The sequence below is a fragment of the Ovis canadensis genome, chromosome 5, assembly GCF_042477335.2.
Source record: "Ovis canadensis isolate MfBH-ARS-UI-01 breed Bighorn chromosome 5, ARS-UI_OviCan_v2, whole genome shotgun sequence".
In the NCBI taxonomy this organism is placed as follows: domain Eukaryota; kingdom Metazoa; phylum Chordata; class Mammalia; order Artiodactyla; family Bovidae; genus Ovis; species Ovis canadensis.
In genome coordinates, this window is record NC_091249.1 from 19,486,425 (window position 1) to 19,502,329 (window position 15,905).

The window sequence follows — 15,905 nt, forward strand, 5'->3', positions numbered from 1 at the left end:
CCAGGAAACGCCAGTGTCTGGGTCCTCTCCACCTGACCCAGAGCTGCAGGGCCAGGCTGGGGGCTTGGGAGCGAGAGCCACAGCTCCCTGGGTGGTTCAGGCCACGAAACACTGTCAGAGGTCACCGAGCAGTGGGTCAGCCAGGCCACGGCCAGAAGCCAGCGTCAGGGGTCTTGCCCTGTGAGCCTCCAGAGTACCAAGGTGGCCTCCTGAATCCCTTATCACCACACATACTGAGCATTGCTGGGGCCACCATGTCCTCACTAGCTCCAACTAGGCTGCCCTCGGACAGCCACTTTGGATAGTACCTTCCTTGTACAGATTTATAATGTCACCTTCTCACCATCCCAACAGGACTGAAGACTGGTTCCAATCCCCAGCCAAGAACCATGCATCCCAGTGAAAACTGGCTTGATTTTATAACAATCAAGTGTCTCTTGCTGTTCTTCTGCCTTCTGTAACTGGTCTCTCTTCCCACCTCCTTTCTCTCTGGTCTCCCTCTATCTCCCCCAGACTTTGCCTCCCTCCCTTTCCTGCTCTCTTCCTCCGTCTCTGCCTTTCTCCCTTTGTTTATTTCACTGCTAACTGCTAAGTCACTTCAGTCGTGTCCGACTCTGTGCAACCCCATAGACGGCAGCCCACCAGGCTCCCCCGTCCCTGGGATTCTCCAGGCAAGAACACTGGAGTGGGTTGCCATTTCCTTCTCCAATGCATGAAAAGTGAAAAGTCAAAGTGAAGTCGCTCAGTCGTGTCCGACCCGCAGCGACCCCATGGACTGCAGCCTACCAGGCTCCTCCATCCATGGGATTTTCCAGGCAAGAGTACTGGAGTGGGGTGTCATTGCCTTCTTTCACTATATTTCACAGTCACCATAATTCCTTTTCCCCCCCAACTATTTGTAGGCTCCAGCCCTCCGTTAGGAGGCCATGAAGAGTCTGCCTTGTCCAGAATCTTGGGGCCAGCTCCTAAGCCTTGATGGATCTATTCAGTTTATCCTGGTGGCTCAGTGGTAAAGAACCCGTTTGCCAATGCAAGAGACTCGGGTTCCATCCCAGGGTGGGAAAGATCCCCTAGAGAAGGAAACGGCAACTCACTCTAGCATTCTTGCCTGGGAAATCCCATGGACAGAGGAGCCTGGTGGGCTACTCGTCCATGGGGTCGCGAGAGTCAGACGTGATTTGGCGACCAAACAACCACAACCCATTGATCAGATGGGCTTGTCCTGGGGCCTGAAGTTCTGGGCGGAGGGGAGCTTGGCAGCTGACACTCTCCCTCCTTCCTGGGCAGTAACAGCGCTCCAGGGCCCGGCATGGAAGGGGTTAAGGCGTACGGTCCTCCCTTCCCCAGCCCTGCATTTAATTAGCGGCCCCGCGGGGAGGCCAGCCAGCCCGGGGGTGGCGGGGCGATGGGAAGGAGGAGGGGTGGAGGGGGGGAGAAGTGGAAGGGAGGAAAAGAACGGAGGGAGAGGGACCGGAGAGGGCTGGAGGTAAGGAGGGGGGGCCGGGAGCCAGTGGGGATTCGAACCTTGCCTGGCTAGCGTCCCCAACTCGTACCTCTGAGCTCTCTCTTCCCCGCCCCTAGGGGTGGGAATCCCCTCCCAACCCCCTCCCTAAGGCCGAGCGGGCACTCGCAGTAAACGCCAGCTCTCTCCCCATTGTCGGGTGGAGAAAACTGAGGCCCACGTTGAAGGGGCGACTAAGTGCGGCCGCGCCTGGGACCCCCCAGCGAGTATTTAGGCGGCTTTGTCCGCGTGCTGGAGAACAAAACTAACACATCAGTCCGTGCCAGCCAGGCGACCCCGGGTCGGGGGACGAAGGTGGGGCGTCCCGGCTTGGATGAGGGTGACCAGGTGGGACAGGGGCGGGCGGGGGCCTGCAGCCCGGAGACCCGCGGCGACTCCAGGCAGGCCACGCCCCTTCTCGTGCCTCAGTGGCCCCGTCCTTTTGCACCGCGTGGGGGAAACTGCGGGGGTAGGCCTCCCCCCACCAAACACACCCACCGCCTCCCGAGCGGCGGGGGCGCGGGCCCGCAGGCCCGAGCATCCGCGTCTACGCCGCTCCTCCTTGCCTTGACGTCGGTTCTGACGCCACCCACCCCCACGCCAGAGTCCGGCCGCAGCAGGGGTTAACTCTTGCGCTGCCGCCCGCTGCGCCGAACCTCGCCACCCCCGCCACCACCTTTCCCCGATCCCCGCCAGAGGCGGGGCCAGGCTGCGGGGACCGACGTGAGACAGGTTTTGGGTAGCGCAGCCGCGAGGCAAGCCGAGAGGCCCCACCGGGATCCGGTCTTGGCCTGCGCCGCGGAATGCGCCTCCCTCCTCCCTCCAAGTCCACGTTTACCGCGACGTCGCTCCCTCCGGCCCGGCCCTGACCCTTCCAAGGCTGGGCATGTCCTTGTCCGGCTGGGTTTTCCCGCCCCGGGCCGGGAGCTGGGGTGGGGAATGGATAGGGTCGAGGGGCTTGTCAGGTCCGGGGCGGGGACCTCTCACCCAGCAATTCACTTTCAAGGTCGAGCTTCTTACCCTCACATTTAAGATGAGAACCGTCAAAGCCTAGAGAACTTGTGTTACCGGGGTGGGGTGGGGGGTGGCAGGCGTGCAGCCCTGGCCCAGTCCCAGCTCGGGCAGCCCCCCCCTTGGCCCCAACCTCTGTGTGTGTGCTGGGGTGAGGGCTCTGGATTCCTGCTGCGGGGGAGGGAACCCTGCAGGCCCCGCCCTGCCCCAGGGGAAGTGAGAATGGGGGGCCCTCCCCCGCATCCTCACCACTTCCTCCCTGGGAGAGGCGGTGGCGGCGGAGCCTGGGGGGAGGGGGAGGAGGCGACGGGCTAGGGGGTTCGGAAGAATGTCCTCAGGTTCAGAGGAAGGGTCGTCAGGCCCCTTCGCCCATTAAGGGCAGGACTGGCGTTAATACATACCCATGTAGGCCCTCGCCCCCAGTCTGCTCCTTCCTTGGGGCCTCTTCCTAAGCGACGCGGACTCCGCCTGCTCCTCCCCACTCTGGGGCCCCCCGCCGCCTCCTCCCGGCTGCCTCAGCCCCCCGTTCGATCTACTCCCCTACAGGGGCCAGGATCCTGTAGCGCTGCCGCCGTGGTGCCTTCCCCCAGGGGCCCCCGCAGCCCCAGGTCTCGTCTCCCCGAGATGCCCAGCTCCCTGAGCCTTGCCTGCCCGTAGAGATACACCTGGATTCCAGTCTTCCTCCGAAGTCTGGATCTATGCATTGCTCAGCCTCAGTTTATTTATGTGAAAAATGGGGACAGGTGTACCTCTTCGTGGTGCTTCTGTGGGGCTTTTAAAGAACAATGTCGAGTGAGTTTCCCATCTTGGCCTCCTGGAAGCATCTGCTCATTACTTCACTAAATTATACACTTATTCGTTTAATTATTTGTTACTGTATCCATTGATTCCCAACTTCCCTGGTGGCTCAGATGGTAAAGAATCTGCCTATATTGCGGGAGACCTGGGTTCGATCCCAGGGTCGGGAAGATCCCCAGGAACAGGGAATGGCTACCCACTCCAGTATTCTTGCCTGGAGAATTCCAAGGACAGGAGCCTGGCAGGCTACAGTCCATGGGGTCGCAGAGTCAGACACGACTGACATCCCCCCTTCCCCAACCCCAGGTAGTATGGGAAGGATGTCAGGGTCCCACAGTATTGTGGGTGGGGAAGCCCCAAGGTCTTTAGGCAGAAATGAGAGCTTCCACTTAACCAACCTGAAGCCTCCTCAGAGAGACCCATGGCGATGCACACCCAAGAGGCCTCTGCCTGCCACTGCCATCTGTCCCCCCTGCCCCCCAAACAGCTCAGTACCTCGAAGGACCTTGGGAGGATTCTGGCTGATGCAGGCAAACCCCACACATATTATAGTAGGTGCTTATCACCCAGGCTGGGCACATTATTGAGCTCCTACTGTATGCTGACCCCCCTCTTGGAATGCTGTGTGGGTGCCTGCGGCCCTTCCTGCCCTGTGAACACACATGCCTGTCTTCTTGGTTTGGGGCTTCCCAGCCTTTACTATTTTTTGGATACTGGAACATTTGGGGTCCGGAATCGACTCGGAGTGTCCCCGAGGAGGGAATGCCTGAGTTTTGCTCTCATTTCTTTGTTTTTCAGTTTCCTTCTATTTATGGCAAGAGAAACTGGTTTTCCATTCCTGGTGGTGACTCGAAGCTTCCCTTTTGAAATGCATTTACTGAAGTAAAAGCTGAAAAGGGGTCGACTTAAAGGGGAAAAAAATGGTGACCCTGACCTAAAGTGGGCATCTCTGTTACAGTGGTGGTTTCCCATCCCCCGTGAGATTCTAGCCAGCTTAGAGGTGACGGCCCTAAACCCTCCCCCAGCGCATAGGCCTTGGCATACCGAAGTTGTTCAGTAGAGGGTGGTAGATGAGTGATGATGCTTCAACTTGGCCAAAAGCAAAAATCAACTTCTGAAGTTGGTCTTGTGACATCTGACCCTTAAATCTGTTTCTCCAGTGTCCACCTGTGAATACACTGGGCCTGGCTTGTGTATACAGTAAGTGTACTCACCTAGGCCTGTACTATGTGCTTAGTTGTGTCCGACTCTTTGTGACCCCATGGACTGTAGCCCGCCAGACTCCTCTGTCCATGAAATCTTCCAGGCAAGAATACTGGAGCAGGTTGCCATTTCCTACTCCAGGGGATCTTCCCACCCAGGGATCTAACTGGAATCTCTGTCTCCCGCATTGGCAGGTGGATTCCTTACAACTGAGCCACCTGGGAACCTGGGCATGGGTATTCAGCAAATGTATCCTGGTGGGGGGAGCGGTGTCAGAGTGGGCTAAGTTATTTTCTTCTTGTCCCATAGTCCTTCTGGGCTTACTTGGTACGTCGATCAATCAACATATATTGGACTTAGCGGCTCTTCTGGGAGCCTAGGGACATCACAATCTCGGGGAACAGTCAACAGGGTCGCCGGTCGTAAAGCAGGCTCTGCCCTTTCTTCTGGTGCTGAAGGGTTCTGGCGGCGCATCAGTTTCCTCGCCTGTAAAATGGTCTTGTGAGACTGGAAAAAGCCAGAGGGCTGGGGCTGGGTCCTCACCCAGCGACCGGACAAACACCTGCACTGGACGAGGAAGATGACTGCCGTTCCCGCTCCAGGCCAGGGCGGAAGCGGGGCAGGAGGGGAGGGGCCGCCGCCTGCGCCAGTAACCCGATCCTCTGGAATGCGCCGGGGCCAGACGCGCCCCCAGCCCGAGCCCGGCGCCCTTCCCCCGGCCGATCCACGGGTCCTGTCACTGGGGACGGTCTCCGCAAGCTCCACCCCAACCAGCCCTTGGGTCCTAAGCGCCGGGGACTCTGTAGACAGGAGCCCCACCTGCCCCGCGGGGTCCCGAGCGCCCGGGGACCGTCTTTGGCAAGACCCTCTGCCCCAGGACCCCTCCCATTCCTTTCGGCTTCCTCCTTAACTTTCTTTCTTTGGGGCTTTGTGTTTTATTAAGTAGATTTTAGGTCTCGATCTTCAAATAAAGACTAAACATTAAATCGAATTGTAGGTTCCTTTAAACAAGAGCGCAATCTCTTCGCGCTGGGGAGAGGCCAGAGCCTGGAGATTTGAAAGCGGGCGAGGGGGCCGTTAAGATCAGCCAGCCTCCCTTTGGAAAGCTAGGGTGGGGATGGGGCTTCAGCTTCGGCTTTGTGACCCAGGGCAGGTCACACATCCTCTATGGACCCTGCTCTGGGTGGGGGGTGGGGTGGGATAATTCCCAGGACTTGAGACGCTGCAGGGAGAATAAATGGGAATGCAGAGTCCCAACCTAGCCCTTTTACCGTCTAGTCCCTCAGTTCCATCTGCCACTTCTGCCCTTGAGACAGGCGCTCAGCCATGTCCGAATCTTAGCGATCCCATGGACTTCCTATCTTTTACCACGTCCCAAAGTTCAAATAGCACCTGGGTTTCAGTGGAAGCACTTTCACCTTTCACCGCTACCCTTACCTTCTCTCCCTCTGGCTTTCCCTGGCTCAGTGAATCCAGCCTCACTTCCGTCTCTACCCTGCACAGATGTGGCCAGCAGGTTTCTGCCCCTGGACCTTTGCACTTGCTGCTTTCCCTGGGACACTGCCCTCAAATGAATTATCTCATGATCTGCTCCAGCTCCTCCTGAATTCAGCATCATCTCCTGGGGTAACCCTCCCAGAGTACTCAACTCTAAAACCACTTCCCCCTGCATCCTGCAGGAAAGAGGTACCATTTACTCTCCTTGAAGCTGTGCTTGTCAGGTTCCTCCCTCAGACTCTGTGCCTGAGCGGGTGCTCGTGTGTTTGTGTCATTCATGTGTTCCCCCATCACTAGGCTCACAGTAAGTGCTCAGTCAATGTGTGTGGAATGAATGAATGGGAGATGCCCATGTTCACTGCCTGGGACTGGTTGATGGATTTCAGGCCCCCTTTGACCTGCCTGAGGAGCCCCCAGTCTGGGAAGACTAAGCTGGAAACAGCTGCACCCCAGCTCTGGGGGGTCAGCCTCTGGCCCAACGGAGGATCAGGACTGGGGTATCCCAGAGGGAAAAAGGAGAGGATGAGGAAGGACACTGGGTCACAAGGAATGGCAAGTCACAGCACAGGAGCCTAATGGGGTAGGTATTGGAGACTAGGGATGGCAGAGGCTGCCAAGGGCAGCCAAGACAGGTCTTCCCCATCTAGCCCCAAGGACCCTCCTGGGGCAGAGTAAATCAGACATAGAGAGTGGGAAGGGCTCACTCAGATGGAAGGGTCTAGGGAAATCCCTGTAGGCATGGTGATGGAAGACTTCTTGGAGGAGGGGAAACTGGAGGTGGGTTTTGAAGGATGAGTAGGAGTTTGCCAGGAGGCTAAGGAAGGGCAGTCCAGGCTGAGGGTACTCCAAAGAACTGCAGTTAAGTTTGGCCAAATGATAATAAAACAATTACAGAAAACATTTATTGAGCTCTTACTATTTGTTCAAATACTTCCAATAGAAGTCACAATACTCTATGAAGTAGGTGGGATTATTTGCTCCATTTTCATAAGCAATAAATATAAACAGAGAGGTAATACTCCTTGGGCTTCCTTTGCCTCCATTTTCCAAAGCCTGTCTGCTGGTCACCCTCTCAGCTCAGGCTAGCCCTGCCTGCAGCTCACCAGACCATTCTGACCTATCAAAGTCAAGGCCCAAGGTCGGGGGGAGCCTCCTCAGGCTACCCACTCACCCTCCTGCCTTGGGGAGAAGCATGGTCTCATCTCCTTCAGTCTAGCCCCACCGCATAGGCCCAGAGAAGGGTCCTAGGCTGCGGCTGGTTATAGGCTACGGGCTGCATCCCCTTCATTTAGGCGTCCCTTTGGCCAGACTGGGGCCCGAGAGGACACGACTGGAGGCTACAGAAACCCACATGCCTGGAAACACATATACACACATACATACACATACATACACATATGCATGGATTCACACAAGCACAGACACCCACTCCTGTGTGTGAACACACCTAGGTTCATACATGAACACATACAGGCACATGTGGGCACAAACAGACATTTGCGGGTCCACAGACACACATACCCCCAACGCTCCACCAGCCAGGCCAGGCCTCTTGCTCATGGTGCAGCCTCCCTCAAGGCCTTCTTGCTCCACAGCCCAGTTAGGGGCAAGGCCATGTGAGGAAGGGAAACAGAAAGCAGGTGTTCATGTCCATAGGCCAGTCGGACAAACAGGCCAGAAAGTGCCACAGCAACCCCACCAGCCCTCCCCGTTAACACTGGCTATTGGATGCTAGGCCTCATGCAGGGAGCCGAAGACCCAGCAGCCCCAAGATAGTCTGCCCTGCTGGGACTTTTGGTCCGCCCTAGCATTGCGGATGGTTCCAGGTAGGGAGGGGCCTCTCTGAAGGGAGCCAGCACCTGTTAAGGCCGTGAGGGCAGCAAGGAGTTGGGAAGACGCCGCTCAGAGAGGGTTAGAGTGAAAGGTTAGAGGGTGTCACCGGAAAGAACAAAGGGATGTATGGGCCCTCCACCAACTGGTGATGGACTGACTGGGGGCCATCCAGTGTGTGATGAGAGCCATGGGGGGGGGGGGGTTTGTGCAGGGGTCGTAGGTCAGACCCAGATGTCCCAGGGATCTCCTGGCAGTGTGATGAAGGGCCCCTGCAACCTCCCTCATATTCCCATTTCCAGCCAGTCTTTATGGAGGCCTATTAAGCCTGACCTGACAATCATAGTAGTAATTAACAGGTAATAATTACCATCTGGGATTCCTGACTTAACAGCCCAGTCCGGGAGCCACCGAGGTACCCACAGGAGGCTCTGGCAGACGCAGAGGTAAAAACGTAAGCCGCTGCCTGGGGCATGGACGCCCGGGTTCTACTGGATGGATAAGAGCTCAGGCTTGGTCACGCTCTGGCCTCGAGGGCAGGTCACTCCACCTCGCAGAGCCTCGATTTCCCGTCTGTAAAGTCAGGAAGTCGGACTCCCGCGATTTAGACCCCACCCTATGAAAAGCAGCAGGATCAAAGCATTTCCAACAACTTCTGGCTGGAACCTCCTCTCCCCTCCTCAGTCTTTCTGGGGCAAACACACTGCGGTGGGGGTGAGCTGGAAAGAGACCTGGCGCACACCCCCGGCGAGCCGCCGGACACAGCTCCCTTAGGCCCGCACAATGCCCAGTGTGAGGCGCGACAAGGGAGACAGCATAGTGAAGCGAGAGGCGCCAGGGAGTTATTTATCTATCCGGAGCCCCATCCCCCTCCGGTCCCCAGAGGCCAGCACCGCCCCCGTCCCGCCCGGGGCCCCACGCGCGGACGCGGGGCGGGGCCTCTGGGAGGGCGGGCGCCGGGTGGCCGGGCCCATCACGCCACCCGGGACGTGCCTTGGCGGGAGGCGGCGCTGGGGGCATTGGTCGTACACAGCACTCCTGGGGCGGAGTGACCAGGCCTGGTGCTCGGCCCGCCCCCATGACGTCAACCCACAAGGCAGCGCGCTGTTGTGCCGTTTACCGCGCGTCACCCGGACAACGGCAGGCGGTGGAGGATAAGGGGGGCGTCATTGACTTGGCCCCACCCCATCATGCAAATGAGAGACGTCACTCGTGCCCAATGGCGAGCGGGGACAGTGAGCTCATCGCGCCGGGCCGAGGCTATAAAGGGGCGCACGGGTTGCGCGGCGCAGGAGCCGCCGCCAGTGGAGGGCTGGGCGCAGCGGCCGCGGCCGGGGAGGGTGCAGGGCCGAGCGGACGGGGGGGGGCGCGGGCCCCCGGGCGGCCGCGGCCACTCCCCCCCCGGGCCGGCGCGGCGGGGGAGGCGGAGGATGGAAACACCCTTCTACGGCGATGAGGCGCTGAGCGGCCTGGGCGGCGGCGGCAGTAGCAGTGGCGGCGGTGGCAGCTTCGCGTCCCCGGGTCGTCTGTTCCCCGGGGCGCCCCCGACGGCGGCGGCCGGCAGCATGATGAAGAAGGACGCGCTGACGCTAAGCTTGAGCGAACAGGTGGCGGCAGCGCTCAAGCCCGCGGCCGCGCCGCCCCCGGGCCCTTTGCGCACCGACGGCGCCCCGGGCACGGCGCCCCCCGACGGTCTGCTTGCCTCGCCCGACCTGGGGCTGCTAAAGCTCGCCTCGCCCGAGCTCGAGCGCCTCATCATCCAGTCCAACGGGCTGGTTACCACCACGCCGACGAGCACGCAGTTCCTCTTTCCCAAGGTGGCGGCCAGCGAGGAGCAGGAGTTCGCCGAGGGCTTCGTCAAGGCCCTAGAGGACTTACACAAGCAAAACCAGCTGGGCGCGGGCGCGGCCTCCGCTGCAGCCGCCGCCGGGGGACCTTCGGGCACGGCTGCGGGCGCCGCGCCTCCCAGTGAGCTGGCCCCAGCGGCGGCCACGCCCGAGGCACCCGTCTACGCGAACCTGAGCAGCTACGCGGGCGGCACCGGGAGTGCTGGGGGTTCTGCGACGGTCGCCTTCGCCGCGGAGCCTGTGCCCTTCCCACCGCCGCCACCCCCAGGCACGTTGGGGCCGCCGCGCCTGGCCGCGCTCAAGGATGAACCGCAGACGGTGCCCGACGTGCCGAGCTTCGGCGAGAGCCCGCCGCTGTCTCCCATCGACATGGACACGCAAGAGCGCATTAAGGCAGAGCGCAAGCGGCTGCGCAACCGCATCGCTGCCTCCAAGTGCCGCAAGCGCAAGCTGGAGCGCATCTCGCGCCTCGAGGAGAAAGTGAAGACGCTCAAGAGCCAGAACACGGAGCTGGCGTCCACGGCGAGCCTGCTGCGCGAGCAGGTGGCGCAGCTCAAGCAGAAGGTCCTCAGCCACGTCAACAGCGGCTGCCAGCTGCTGCCCCAGCACCAGGTGCCCGCGTACTGAGCCCGCGCACGGGGCGCATGCGCGGCCCCCTCCCAGAGAGGCGGGCTCGCGTGGGGGGGGGGCGTGGGCGCTCCGGACTCGGAGAGGGCGCGGCCCCGGGGACCCCCCCCCCATGGTGCCAGGACTCGGAGAGGGCGCCTCAGACTCGACAAGCTGGACCCCCTGCTCCCGGGGGGGTGAGCGCATGACCTCCCCTGCCCCGCTCTTGCGCTGCCTTTATCCCGGGCCGCGGTCACCCCGTGTTGCACAAACCCGCGCGTCCTGGCCGCCCCTTTGTACACACCACCGCCGAAGGAGGCTCCGAGGGGGCGCAGCCTCAAGCCCTGCGCTTCCTTTTTCTTTTACCCCTTTTTTTTTTTTTTTTTTTGACTTTGGAAGAGAGAAGAACAGAGTGTTCGATTCTGCCCTATTTATGTTTCTACTCGGGAACAAACGTTGGTTGTGTGTGTGTGTGTTCTCCTGTGTTGGTTTTTTAAGGAAATGGGAAGAAGAAAAAGAAAAAAAAAAAGCCCTCTCTCCCCCCCTTTCCTCGCTCTCGCTTCCCCCTCCCCTTCCATCCCTCCGACACCCCCTCCTCCCGCCCTTTTTCCTCTGTTTGTTTTTTTGTTTTGTTTTGCTACGAGTCCACATTCCTGTTTGTAATCCTTGGTTCGCCCGGTGTTCTGTTTTCAGTAAAGTCTCGTTGACGCCAGCTCGGCTCTTCGCCTCCTTCTTCTCTCGCAGGGGCCTGACAGGGTGGGCGGGGCCTGGCCGAGTCCCCTCCGCTCCTGCCTCCTTCACCTCCTCCCTCCGCCTCTGCTCGGAGGAGGCCGGACTCGGCGTCCGGGAAGAGCCTGCACATCTGGCGCTCAGCGAGCGCCATCTAGGCGCCTCTGGGCGCCGGGCCGACTCCAGTCGGCTTGGGTGGGGGACATTGGGGTTTGCAACCTGCCTTTGGAAATAGCCAACCCGCGGGTATCCCCTTTGCGTAGGAGGGACTGCGAGAGGGGAGCGGGGGTCAACTCCAGCCCGAGACGGAGTGAAAGGCAGAAACGTGAATTTTCCGGGCTGTTGTCTGCTTGTCTCTAAGATGGGCAGAGCAATCGTAAACTTGTCCCATAAAGTGAGGATTAAGAGAGTTAGTTTACAGAACAGGTCTTGGCTTACAGGTGGTGCTCAGTCTAAGCTTGTGTTATCATTTGTTGGATGGGAAACCTGAATCGCAGGACCAGAAGAAAGGCTATCTTCCTCCAGGCCTGGGGTGTAGGTAGGTTCTGTGGGACCTCCCTGTTAGAGCACTAACTTGAAATCCAGGATTTTTCAAGTACTTTCTGAAACACCCCTCCCCCAACATCCTATTCTCCCGTTTTGAAGAAACTAAGGTTCAGAGAGTTGAGTGACTGGCTTGAGGTCACATACCCTTTTTAGGAGCCTGTGTGGGGATGTATGGACCTTGGACCTCTCATCTCCAGAGCTTTGACTGCCAGGTTCCCCTCTTCCCCTGTCTGCTCTGGCTTTTCCTATTGTGGGGGCAAAAGACCCCAGACCTTGGGCTTCTGCCTAACTTGGGGTCCCTAGGGTCTTGAGCTTTGGTGGCCAACGACACAGGGCAAGTGAGTTTTGAACTCCAGTTGTGTACCCAACCCTGCTAGGGAAGGTGGGCAAATATGCCCGTTTTACAGATGAGGAAACAGATGCAGAGAAGGAAGGTCTCGTGCCCACAGTCCCCCTTGGCCATCAAAAGAGAGGGGCCTCTACCTACAAGTTCATTTTTCCTCCAGGTCACCCTGGTTGCCCACTTTTCAAGGCTTTGAGAGCTGCTGTTTTAACCATGTGACCTCTCCTTGGTACCACCTTCAGGCAGACGTTTCAAGAGAGGGGCCTGGAGTGAGAAGAGGGCTGGTAACTGAGCTTGGGGTGTCCACACAGAGGGGACCAAGAAGAACCATGCCTGGGGGCAGAGCCTCACTCTTTGGAAGACTTGGGTCCCAGCTTGAATGCCAGTTTGCCACGGTGACCCTCAGCCGAGTTCCCTTCCTGCTCTGGCCTTTACTTCCTGCGCTGTGAAAAAGGATGTTTCCTGTGTCCAGGTAACATGTCTCAGGTCAGAAGCTGGAAGTGCTCAGGAGACAAACCTTAGAGCAAGAGTAGTCAGGTGAGGTGCACCCCGTGCAGCCCCAAATCCATAGAGAAGGGGGGACCCCAGGGAGGTTAAAAGATCTGATGCCCCCTGAAATGTTTTTACTCACAGCACTTCTGACATCAAATGCATGTTTGTTTTATTTTTCCCTGCGCCAACCAGTTCTCCAACTCCAGACACCAACTGGGTATCCTACAATTCTCTACTGGAGTTAGAAGAGGCTGCACAGGTGAAGAGTTCAAGACTGCCCCACTTCAGATACCAATCAGTCCTAGATTACTACCTATACTCCTTTATGTTTTAATTTAAAAAAAATTACCTATTTATTTATTTTTGGCCTCGCCGAGCATGCTAACCAGGATTTGAAGCTGTGCCCCGTGTAGTGGACAGGCAGCATCCTAACCACTGGAGCGCTAAGAAGTTCTCTGCCCCTTATAGTTCTTAACGACTGATTATAAACCCGAGAGTTTCCACTACCCATTCCTCAGGTTCAGTAATTTGCTAAAACAGCTCACAGACCCCAGCTCACAGACTATTTCCAGTTGATTATAAAGAAAACAACTCAGCGACAAGCACATGGAAGAGACGCGCAGGGCAAGGTATGGGGGAAGGGCAAGGAGCTTCCCTGCTCTCTCTAGGTACCTCATCTTCTGAGCATCCCATGTGTTCACCGATGGGATGAAATCACTGGCATTTGGGGATTAACTCAAAATCCAGCCATCTCCCCTCCCAGGAGTTCTGGGAATTAGGGCTGAAATTTACAACCATCTAATCACGCCTTCCCTGGAGTAGGAAGTGGCAACCCATTCCAGTATTCTTGCCTGAAGAATCCCGTGGACAGAGGAGCCAGTGGGCTAAGGTCCATGAGGTTGCAAAGAGTAGGACAGTAAGTGACTTCACACAGCACAGTCATATCTTGGGTCTTTTTGGAGACCAGGCCCCATTCTGAAGCTATTTAAGTGCCTTGGGCCACTGGTTTTCTTATTAGCATACAAAAGACACATTAGATACAAAAAAAAAACTCCAGAGTTCACCAAAGTTTTAGAAGCTGTGTGCTAAAAACCAAGGACAAACATCAGATATATCTTGGGACTACCGGGTGGTCCAGTGGATAAAGACCCCACGCTCAGAGGGCAGGGAACCCAGGTTGGATTCCTGGTCAGGCAGCTAGATCCCACATGTGAGAACTAAAAGTTTGCATGCTGCAACTAAGACCCTGCACAGCCAAAAAAGGATCAAGTGTGTCTTACACCTTCCTGCTAAATGGCAGGTCGGCGGCCTTTCACCTCCCTCGAAGGAGCCTTGGGGCTCGGTGGAAGCCCAGTCTTTTTACTAGCATGTGCCATGAAAGGCTTTCTGGAAACCACAGATCTGACCCCTACTTGATACTTTTCTGGATAAAAAGGCTTTGACTGCACTTGGTCCTGGGCAGGTGTCTCTCTCCAGGCCCCACCTCCCCACACAAACTATTGCCTTTCCTTCTGGCCTCGGTGCCTTTGCACAGCTGCATGGCCTGAGACACCTCTTCCCTGAGCCACACAGCTCATCTCCACCTTTCAGCCTCTGCTGCAGGTGCCCTTATGGGGCTCCATCGGTGCTTTGTGCTTCTGCTGTTATTGCCCTGATCACCCTGGATTTGTGTTTGGCTTTCTTAGGGCCAGGATAGGACCTATCCTGGTGGCTGCCGAAACAAAAGACCAAAGTTTTGTCCACCTGCCATGTCCCTGGTTTTGCCCAGAACCTCACCCACAGTGTGGAAAAGACAGGGTCTTTGGAGAGGAAGGCTGAGCATCCCTGATGGCCTCTTGCTTGGATGTCCCCCACATCCACCCTGCAGGCTCCCCAGGGAGGCCAGCCAGAGGCCTGTGGGCCAGGCTCTGTGGCTTTGGCAGGACTTTGCTGAGCTGAGGCCAAAGTGTGTGTCAGCCGGGACCCAGCCAGCAGTGATTCACACCAGGCCTTGGCCCAGCCCCAGGAGGTGACTGGGGACGGTGGCCTCAGTTCCCCTTCCAGGACTGTGGCTCAGGGTCAGTGCCCACTTTTGCCAAGCAGTGGTAAGTTCCCAAGGGGCCCTGGATCGGGCACTACCCTAAGGAGCCCCCATCCTCAACAGCGGGAGCCCAGAGCCTGTGCTCCTTTGCTTTAAACCCTCTCATGGCTTCCCTGCACCTTCTCAACAAAACCAAAGCTGCTGTCCTCCTCTCTGAAGCCCCACCTATACAGTCACCCTCCCTACCCTCCTTTCCCTCCCTCAACGGCTTTAGCCGCCTCCATGATGTCTATGGTTTTCCCTGGTGACTCAGACGGTAAGGAATTCTTCCTGCTGTGCGGGACACCTGGGTTTGATCCTTGGGTCAGAAAGATCCCCCGAAGTAGGAAATGGCAACCCACTCCACTATTCTTGCCTGGAGAGTTTCATGGACAGAGGAGCCTGGTGGGCTACAGTCCAGGGGTGTGGCAGAGTCTAACAAAACTGAGCAACTAACGCTTTCACCATGTTCCCTAAACGTGACCAGCTTGTTCTCACCTCAGGGCCTTGGCGTGTGCCCTGCCATCCATCTGGGTTGTCCTTCTCACAGCAGGCCCCCAGTAAACTCTTTTTCTCTCTCTGTGGGGTTCAGCCCATCCCACCCCCTCTTTGGTTTGTGAAATGAAATATTTCCTTCTGAATCCAGTGGGCAAGAAATGTCACAGCCATCAGCAATTTCTGGCTTCTAAATGTAAATGAGGGCTCCCAAAAGGGCACAAGATCCCTGCGATCCAGCAGCTTTCCCCCATGGTGATTGCTGAGGAGCTGGGTGGTGCGGGGTTAGGGAGGATGCAAGAAGTAGCTGTTCGCCACACCTGCCACCCCTTACAGTGAACAAGGAAACAGGATTTGGCCCCACATGGCTCAGGTGCATGGGAAAGAAATCATTTCAGCGAGCCCAGAGGCTTACATCTTTTACATAGTGTGTTAAATTCCTTGATACCTGATTTTTCTTACCTCACAATAATCTTTGATGTTCTGACTGCTTGCTCCCTTTGTTGCAAACTTGGATATAGCCTGACTCCCCCTCCCGCATCCTTGGAGCAGTTTTCTCAGCGCTACTGAGAAGCTGGCTCCCGGGCTTGGTGTCCTTAACATTCCTACCAAATAGAACAATTCTCTATGTACAGGTTGTGACTATTTTTCAGTCGACAGGTTCCTTCCTAACAGTTTCACACCCCTAAATTATTTGAGTTGTTTGTGTCCCCAGCACAAAGGTCCCAGCACAGAGTAGGTGTTCAGCAAATGCCCAAGGGATGGGAGAGACTAAGTAATCTCCGGACACATGAAGGGGGATAATTTGGGGTCCCCTCTGTGCTCAGAGCCCTAAATTTTCTATTTGGGGTGGGCAGGCAAGATGTAGCAACCCTTCAGCCCTGACCTGGGTCCCTGGCCCCTCCCCTATCCCACTGAGTCAGCCTTCTAGAACCCCCTCCCATCAGG

At 57.4% G+C, this 15,905-nt stretch overlaps 1 protein-coding gene and 1 long non-coding RNA gene across 2 annotated transcripts; both read left to right on the plus strand.

Moving 5' to 3' along the window:
- The first annotated feature begins 1,434 nt into the window (after positions 1-1,434).
- Positions 1,435-5,499, plus strand: LOC138440702 (uncharacterized). Its single transcript, XR_011257096.1, has 2 exons — positions 1,435-1,486; positions 4,823-5,499. It is a non-coding gene; the product is annotated as an uncharacterized lncRNA (long non-coding RNA).
- A 1,376-nt stretch (positions 5,500-6,875) lies between these two features.
- On the plus strand, positions 6,876-11,005 carry JUND (JunD proto-oncogene, AP-1 transcription factor subunit). Its single transcript, XM_069590376.1, has one exon. The coding sequence runs from the start codon at positions 9,031-9,033 to the stop codon at positions 10,312-10,314; it is 1,284 nt and encodes a 427-aa protein (XP_069446477.1). The 5' UTR covers positions 6,876-9,030; the 3' UTR covers positions 10,315-11,005.
- Positions 11,006-15,905: the final 4,900 nt, after the last annotated feature.

What these genes read in the sequence shown, in the direction of transcription:
- JUND (XM_069590376.1), top strand. Translation starts at nt 9,031, where the DNA reads ATGCAAATGAGAGACGTCACTCGTGCCCAATGGCGAGCGGGGACAGTG.